The 8,860-nt window shown below is 62.8% G+C and overlaps 1 protein-coding gene across 2 annotated transcripts in view; it reads right to left on the bottom strand.

Moving 5' to 3' along the window:
- Nucleotides 1–6,939, bottom strand: part of CBFA2T3 (CBFA2/RUNX1 partner transcriptional co-repressor 3) — a 21,235-nt gene extending 14,296 nt beyond the window's left edge. Inside the window, exons 1-2 of one of the 2 annotated variants that reach the window (XM_021702349.1) lie at nucleotides 6,801–6,936; nucleotides 3,856–3,933 (exon numbers count right to left, since the gene is read on the bottom strand). In XM_021702349.1, the coding sequence (XP_021558024.1) occupies nucleotides 3,856–3,933; nucleotides 6,801–6,921 (199 nt within the window). In that variant the 5' untranslated portion in view covers nucleotides 6,922–6,936. Of the gene's footprint in view, nucleotides 1–3,855; nucleotides 3,934–6,800 lie in introns of both variants that reach the window. The other variant, XM_021702356.1, reaches the window with a different exon arrangement.
- Between the last annotated feature and the right edge of the window lie 1,921 nt (nucleotides 6,940–8,860).

Below are 8,860 nucleotides of genomic sequence, written 5' to 3' on the forward strand. Positions count from 1 at the left end.
CATGCACACACGGACACACATACACACAAGGACATGCATGCACACACACACACGGACATACATACACACATGAACACACATGCCGACACACATGCACACAGCCATGTACACCCACACACATACATACATGCACACAATGACACGCATGCACACATGAACACACATGCATACACAACCATGTACACTCACACACATGCACACAAGGACATGCATGCACACACGGACACACAAGGACATGCATGCACACACGAACACAAATGCATACATACAGCCATGTACACTCACACACATGCACACAAGGACATGCATGCACACATGGACACACACATACACACGGACATACATACACACATGAACACACATGCCTACACACATGCACACACAGTCATGTACACTCACACACATACATGCACACAATGACACGCATGCACACATGAACACACATGCGTACACAACCATGTACACTCACACACATGCACACAAGGGCATGCATGCACACACGGACACACAAGGACATGCATGCACACATGAACACACATGCATACACACAGCCATGTACACTCACACACATGCACATAAGGACATGCATGCACACACGGACACACATGCATACACACAGCCATGTACACTCACACACATGCACACAAGGACATGCATGCACACACGGACACACAAGGACATGCATGCACACATGCACACACATGCACACACAGCCATGTACACACACATGCACACACGGTAACGCATGCACACACAGACACGCATGCACACATGGACACACATGCACACACAGCCATGTACACACACACACGCACACATGGACACACGTGCATATGCAGCCCCACGCAGCCGGACCTGTGTGTATGATAGCACCCATGTATACACACAGATGCATGCGCACACGGACATCTCTCACTCACTCGCCTGTGGTCCCCAGGCCCACGCCCCCGCCATCCAGCTGGGCCTGTGCCCAGGGGCCAAGCCAGGAGTCTTTGGAGGCGGGCAGCTCAGGGCTGCTGCACCCTGAGGATGGAATTTCTCGAGGCTCCAGGCCCTCCCTGGACCCATGGCTGAGACCTGGCCGCCTGTGAGTGTGGAGATGGGGAGCAGGAGCTCCTTTCTCGGGGATGGGGATGCGGCCAGGGTCAGCTCTGTGAAGCGGCTTCCGCTGAGCGCCAGGTGACTCTGCCATTGACCCTGCTTGCTTTGGCCGCTGGGGGTGTGGCTGTGCCGCTCCAGACCACGCCCGCCCTGCCCATCCTGGCCGGGCCCTGGGATGTGTCTTCTGCACACGCTCTTGGCCTCACCCGGCCTGGAGGGACAGCCCACATGCCAGCCCCCTCCCTGGGCCTCAGCCCTCCCCCAGCTATGGCTCTCCTGGGTCCTTGTCACCCCCTCCACCTGCCCTGCAGGCCAGGGAGACACAGCTCCCACTGAGTCCAGCCCCGGGGCTGCACTGTCCCCCGTGGGCTCTGGAACCGGCCCATCCCTGGCCCCCGGAGCCCTGTGATGAGTGCCCTCTGTTAGCCCTGAGGCTGCCGTCTGGTGGGCTTTGCCTGCCCCGCTGCCCGTGCGTCCAGCTGCGACGGCTGGCTCTGCCCCACGGACCTGCTTGCCAGAGACACCTGCAAATGTCCCTCCCTGACTCACTGCACTGGACTGCTGGCCACGAGCCAGGCACCCAGCCTGCAGGTGGCAAGGCTCACTATTATCACGCACACTCCATAGGATTCCCCAGACGGCCTGCCCCCGCAGGGTGACCCCAGCACCCACAGGCCCTCAGCAGCAGCCGACACAGCTCTGCCCTCATGGGCAGGAGAAGCTGCCCTGGCTGGGAGGGGCATCCTGCCCGAGGCCTCACATCTGCCTGGACTAGCCCAGGGAGGTGAGAATGGGGGCCTGGCCTCAGTTTCTTCATTTGCAAATGGGCCTTGGCTAAACCCGAGGACTGGTGCCCGGCCCCCTTCCACTCCATGCTCCCCTGGATTATAGAACCTCCGCTATCCTTCTACCACCAGAAGGAGCTGGGGATGCTTAACCCTGATTGCTTCTGTATGTTGGGGGATCACTCATCACTTGTCAATAATTGGCCACCACTTAGCAGAGGTTTGGAAACCACTGGCTGAAGGCCTCCTGTCCTGAGACGGGGCCCGAGGACTCAAGTCAGCTCTCCCCTCCCCAGGAGACACCATGCAGTCGGAGCCCATTTGCCTCTGGTCTGAATGATCTCGGAAGCCCCTTCTAGGGCCTTGAAGGGACACACCAGCCCCGGAGTGTCACCTCCCATTCGGGGGCTTCCCTTGCTCTTCAATGGAGAGTGAACGCCAAACACAGGCAGGAAGCGTCCCCGTCCCTCACCCTCTCTGAGGTGCTGTCCGGAGGACCCTCCGATAGAGCAGGAGACCCCATTGTTGTGCCCATTTTCTCTCTCCCTGGTGAGCTCCAGCCAACGGACGCCCTGGTCAAGAGTGATGAGAGCCACCGGCCGTCACCCCGGCCAGGCCAGGAGATGGCCCTGCTGCCACGATGGCTCAGCTCACCACAGCAGGGGGCTGATTCCTCGCAGCAGAGCTAGGCCATCAGCGGGGTCTGGATCTTCCAGAGGCTTCTAAGACGAACGGCTGTGTCTACCTCCTGGGTCCCCACCCGGCGGCTGCCGGCCCCGCCTGGGCCTGACCTCCCTGCAGCTCTCTTACCAGCTTGCCCTCGGTGCCTGGGTCCTCCCGGTGGCCTGCTTGCCCTCGCTTGCCCGTGTTCCCTCCCGCAGGCTGCCGGGCAGTCTCAGCAACTTGCTAAAGAGACGCCGAAAATAACCCCCGGCCACAAGCGCTTTCATTCCCACAACAGGTGTGTTACTAAGTTAGACCGCACACGTGTCCCCGGCTGATGTTTGGGGGCACACGCGAGCACCCCTGTGGCTCCCCGGGCCCCGGGGCCCGGGCGGGGGTCGCGCTGGGACGCGGAACCCGACAAGCAGCCCCTCTCCCCGTCAGCGCCGCGGCTCCGGGGACACGCTGGGCGCCAGAGCCAGGCCAGGCCGGATCCCACAGGGCAGTAAGGACAACGGTATCGCGGGACGTAAATAATGCAGGACCGATACGTCACCTCCTGCTCAGAGCCTGGGGGCTCCGCAGGGCCACCCGGGCCGTGCAGCCCCCTGGCGTAGAGTCAGGGCCGACCTGACCGCACTCGCTGGCTGACGAACTATGAGCACGGCCCTCGAGCGCTTTCCACCACGGGCCTCAGCTGTGGTCCCGAGACTTGGGCAGAAACGTCCACTGGCAACCGAGCGCCCAGCATGTCCCGGGCCCCGTGTGAGACCAGCAGCGTCTCACGGCTCCTTGTAGTTGCCCTTGGCACTAGGTGCTGGGATGACTGCCATTTGACAGGTGGAGAAACCGAGGCACAAGTGTGGAACCTGCCCAAGTCACCCAGCCAGGAGGGGTGGGACCTGGGGCCTGAGGCGGGCCGGGGTCCGCCCTTGCATCGGCCAAGCGACTGACTCGCTGTTGACGTCGGATCTTCTCACAACTCTGGGATCTGGATCTGCCTTATTCATCCTGCTCTGTGGTTGGGGAAAAGGAGCTCAGAGAGGCCCCCCACCTGCTCAGTGCCACACAGCTCGTGAGTGCAGGGCGGCTGTGAACTCGGGTCTGACTCGGGGCTCTGCGCTCTGCTCTCCTGGGCCTGCCCCCGGCCCCCTCTTCTCTCTAAGGGAGGCAGGGCTCATGAACACAGCAGACGCAACAATAATGGGGGTGCAGGCAGTGGGGGGCACTGCCGTGGCCTTTCCGGGGCAGAGGCTGCTGGGGTGAGGACCTCCCAGGAGGCTGCAGTTTTTGTTATTTTACTTACAAAGACAGACCATAGACCACTTTAAGCAGCCATGAAAACGGCCGTGGGGCAGGGACATCGTGGGCCCGTCTTCTCGATCTGTAAGCAAAATAAGAAAAACACCCTGTCAGGAAAGAGCAGGTGGGTGGGCAGGGCCGCCCCTCCCCTCTGCCTCTCCACAGCAGTTTTGGGGACTGGGACTCTGTCACCACCTTGGGCCGGTCCATTCTCTTCTCTGGGCCTCAGTTCCTCTTCCATAAAATAACGGGGTTGTATTGGGGGGTCTCTTAGGGCCATATCTGGGAGGACCTTCTAGAGCTCAACAAGCCCTGTAGTGTCTCCAGCCGGCATGGGTGGGACACCTTGGTTCCTAAAAAGCTCTCTTCCTGGAAGGCGCCCTATAACCCCACTTGGCACCGTCCTCAAGGGACCCGGAGCCCAAGCTGACAAGACGTGAGGTCCGTTGACTGACAAGCCAGTGGTGGTTGGAAAACAAGGCCCAGCCCTTAGCCACCATGAAGGGAAGAAGCACCAAGGGGGCAGAGATGTGATCTGTCCGAGCTGGAGTTAGTAAGTGGAGCCGAGGCCAGATGGGCTGGACTGCTGCAGACAGGCAGTGAGCCCCCTGTCACAGGGAGTAATCAAGGGCAGGGCAGGACAGGCCTTTGAGGGCATCCCAAGCCATCTCAGCCATCCTGACCACTGCCACAGCCATACCGTGGCTTCAACTCCAGGATGAATTTGTGCCCAGGCGGTCATCAGGCAAGGAAAACCAGCTTGAGCCACGGCTCAAGGTCAGCCTCTGGCCTGCGTGGCTCCCAGGCTGCTCCTGGGGAAGCTGGGGAGGCTCCCACCCTGGCGGCCAGGGGCATAATGCAGTTAACCACGGCTTTCTGGGAATTCCACACAACTTCGCACAACTCCGAGGCCCCTTGGAGGTGACCAGAGACCCAGATGGACACCCAGCAGCCCAATGACATTAAAGTACCGCTTCGAGTAGAAGGAACCACCGGCCTCTTCTAACCTCCATGCCCCAGATAGAGCCAGGTCCTCCCCTCCAGAAACGTGAGCCAGTGTGAGGGGACAGATGGCCGTGAGGGGGCCCTGAGCCACACACACGCCCCACCCCTGTCCCCAACCTGGAACATCTGGTTCCCAGACCGGCGCTTTCGGGAGCATGGGTCCTGGGCCAAGAAGGAAAGTAGGCCGAGGGCGACATGCCCTTCCTAGCCGGGCAAGTGGCCCCGAGGCCTCGGTCACGCCAGCCACGGCCCGCCGGCTTCTCTGCCTGGGCACCAGACCCTGGAGGGTGGGCTCGTCATTTTAGGAGGAGGGCCCACGGCCTTGTGTCTTGGGAGCTGCTAGTGGCGGTTAAATGCCGTGGGAGCCTCCGCCTGTGGCCGACAGGGGTCCAGCCGCGAGGTGAGGGCGGGGTCCGCATGGCGGAGGCAGAGGGGACCCGGATGGCCAGCAGCTGCGTGATGGCAGAGCCCAGCCAGCCCCTGCAGGCCGACCCCAGCCTGGACGCCCAGGGCTACCGCAGTGTGAGGCCCTGCTCTCCTGGGCCCCTCCTGGGGAAGGAAAGGTCTGGGGTTCATTCCGGTCTCCATTACATATGGTGACCCTGGCACAGACAGGCCCGAGGAGGAGGACCTGGGACCTTCTGTGGAGGGAAGGTGCGGGGAGGGTGCTGGCTATTAAGCTCCTGAGTGTGCTGGGAAGTCTCTGCCTCAGACTGCACACGGGGAGCCGCTGGTGCGTTCCACCTGCCCCCCACGGCGCAGCGTGGTCAGGAGGCCCGCTCAAAGCCAGCATCCTACAGACAAGGGCCAAGCCTGGCCTGACCGCTGAAAGCAGCACCTTTCTCCAGAGGTAGGCAGGGTCACAGCCAAGCCCCATGGTCCCCGGCTGCCCGGCCTCCGATGACAGGGAAGAAAGGAGCTGGGCCCTGCGGTCTCGCCTGGGCTATGGCTGGCAGGAGGCTGTCTGAGGAACCACCAGGCTGAGGCACTCGAGGCTCCCTTCCCAGAGACGGGCTTTGCTTGGGTTTCAAACCTGGCGAAGGGTTCCCCACGTGTGGGGCTTTCTGGCCTCTGGATGTGGGGGGAGCAGGTGCCGTGCGGATTCTCTCCACTGCCCACCAGAAATGCCCAGGACACACTGCTAAGCCCCTCGTCTTGGGGGGCACGGGATACCATACCCCCCACCGGCCCAAGGCTGGCATCTCCTCCCAAATGCTCAAGACCCCAAAGTCACTGAGTCACCGATTTTTCTGAGTCAAAGCAACAGGTCAGCAGTGGTGTTTGTGGACAGTGGAAGCCCACCCAGAGACACTGTGTGTGCCCAGATGCTCACCCCAGGTCAGCCCAGGGCCAGGGAGACACTGGGCGAAGGGCTGGCCTGCCCTGCACATCCCCCAGCAGCAGGGCCCCCGGCTGACGCCATGTCCTGGCCAACCCTCACACCCCACTGCGGCCTGGCTGCCCAGCTCCGCTGAGGCCAGGGCCACCTCTGATGGACTCGCAGCCCTTGAGTAAGCTGCTGGGTGCTGGGAGGGCTCTCCCTGTCCCTCTCTGGGCTCCAAGTGTAAGAGCTTTGACAAAACACTCACGATGTGCTGTCACTGGGTAAGAACTTGCACTAACTCACTTGTCCTCACAGCAGCTCGCTGAGGCAGGGACTGTGGCCAGCCCCGAATTATGGATGAGGAACGCCAGGTCCAGAGAGGTTAAGTAGCTTACCCAAGGCCACACAGCCGCAAAGTAGAAGAACCAGGATTTGAACCTGAGGCTCAGGCTCTGAGCCATGATGAGATCCTCCCTCTCAAGGGCCCAACAGTGGGCGTTTATGGGTTCAGGGCGGAGGGCCCCCAGCCCTGGCTTGATTCGCGGTAATGCTCGGAGCCTCACACAGCTCCAGGGGACCTCCACTCTGCCCAGTCGGTGCCCCAGCCCTGGGTTACTCACTTGTGTGAGGCGTGAAGGAGGGGAGCCGGGTGGCCCCCTGGGACGCGGCAGGCGCTGGGGGCGGCATGCCGGGGGGCGTGGAGCGGGGCTGCGTCTTCACCTCAGCAGGCGAGTCGGGCATCGTTGCTGTCTTGTCCTTCCTGTCCACTGCAGGGGCAGCAGGGAGGAGAGAAAAAGAGAAGCATGGTGAAGCAGGCTGAGGGGACGCGAGGGACCCACGCTGGGTGTGGACCTGCGCTGTGGGCACCCGGGGGGGGGGGCCCGGCTCTGTGCACAGCCGGTCCCAATCCCAGGGCCCAGTGTGCCCCCGACAAGCCTCAGCTGTGCTCCGAGGCGGCTGACATCCCTCCCACCTGGGCTCAGAGGGCAGGCGTGGGGCAGCCCATTTCAGGTGGGCTGGAGGGCGGAGCTGAGAGAATCCTGGGTCAGTGGGAACGGGACTGAGGTCCTTACTGGGGGGTGGCTCTGGGGGGGCTTAGGTTTACTCCCCAGCAGACCGGGGGCTGGGGGGCACCCCCCAGGCAGCGGCTTACAAACACTAACTCCGTCAGCGTCCTCTGGAGGGCGTGTGCAGAGATGTCAGCCTCCCCACCCCGTTTTTGATGCCGCAGGTCTGGGGAAGGCCCAAGAATCTGCATTTCTGACAAGGTCCCAGGTGGGGGGCTGCAGGTGGTTGGACACCCCTCCTGGAGAAACCATGGTTCCCACGGCCCTGACAGCTCTCAGATGTCAAAAGGCTCGCCCTGGGTGGGTGGGGTCTTCCCAGGAAGGCCTGGGAGGCAGACCCTCTGGGGTGGCAAACCCCTATTTAACCACCTGCTCGCCTGGGTAATTCACGCTGTTCTAGGCCTGCCACTCGATATGTGGTCCACAGACCGACGGGTCATGTGCCCCTGACCTTGTCAAGATTCCCATGTGGTCTGTGACGCTCTGCTAAGGGTCAGGTGTGGAGATGTGCCATACCAAGGCCTGGGAGGGCCCTGAGCCCCGGGGCCCCCACAAAGCAGGGCCTGCAGGAAAGGGCCTCTGGGCGAATCTGACCAGCCATACAAACCCTGAGCCAGCAGCTGGTCATCTTTGCAGCTGGAGGACGGCGAGCCCCGGGCCTCCCCCTCTGTCTAAACTCGAGTGAGCCAGTGCCCGGGCAGGCCAGAAAACCAGAGAGGCAGTGGCTGGGATTTGGGGCGGCCCAGCTGCTTGAGCCGTCAAGGTGGGTGAGCTCTCCCTGTTACGGAGGCACCGCCCGCGCGGCCCCAGCCGCTGCCCCGAGCTCACCCTGCTAACGCCGATGGGGTCTCACCAGGGGCCGGGGCTGCACACCTGTTAGCTGCCCCTATGCGTCCTCTGCCTCTCCCCCATTCCCCTCTCCCAGGGGCCCTGCAGACAGGACGGACGCAGACACACATGTGCACTCGGGGCAGCCAGCCTCTGTGGCTGGTGATTAATAACGCCGACAGATGGCATTTACTGTTACCTCGCACCCGATCCGCGGCAGCCTCCCCTCCCTCCCCCACCCCCCTTCACAGAGCGGAGATGCCCGTCGGGGCTCTGACAGCCCTCTGCACACCGGGGCCCCACGGGCTGACAGTGAAGAAGACCCCTCCCCGCTGGGCCCCCTGGAGCAGGGAAGCAGCCGGTAATTAGCGGCCACCCGGGCCACGCCGCACCTGCTGTCCACTCAGCTGCGGCCGCTGGCCTCCCTCCCGCTGGGCGCCCTGCCCCCCTGCAGCCCGCCTGTCAGGGAGCTGACGCCCGGGCACATGTGCACTGCAGCTGTGGGGGCCCGTCAACGCTGTGCCTGGCCGCAGGGCCGGCCGCCAGTCGCTGGTGACGACCAAAGAAGGCAAATGTGGCCGGCCACTGTGGGCCCTGGGCCACCCCTGCAGGGTGCAGACCCATGCCGGCCCGCCCTGGGAGTGACCAGGCCCTGGGGCAGGCAGTCCCCCTGGCCGGCGTGGGGGCGTTTCAGACACGTGGCCGGCTCCACCTTGCCAAAGCCCTTCCACGCTGGCGGCTTCGTTCCGGCCTCACGCTGAGGACAAACGGCGCGGAGAGAGCCC

The sequence above is a fragment of the Neomonachus schauinslandi genome, chromosome 16 (assembly GCF_002201575.2).
Source record: "Neomonachus schauinslandi chromosome 16, ASM220157v2, whole genome shotgun sequence".
Lineage (NCBI taxonomy): Eukaryota > Metazoa > Chordata > Mammalia > Carnivora > Phocidae > Neomonachus > Neomonachus schauinslandi.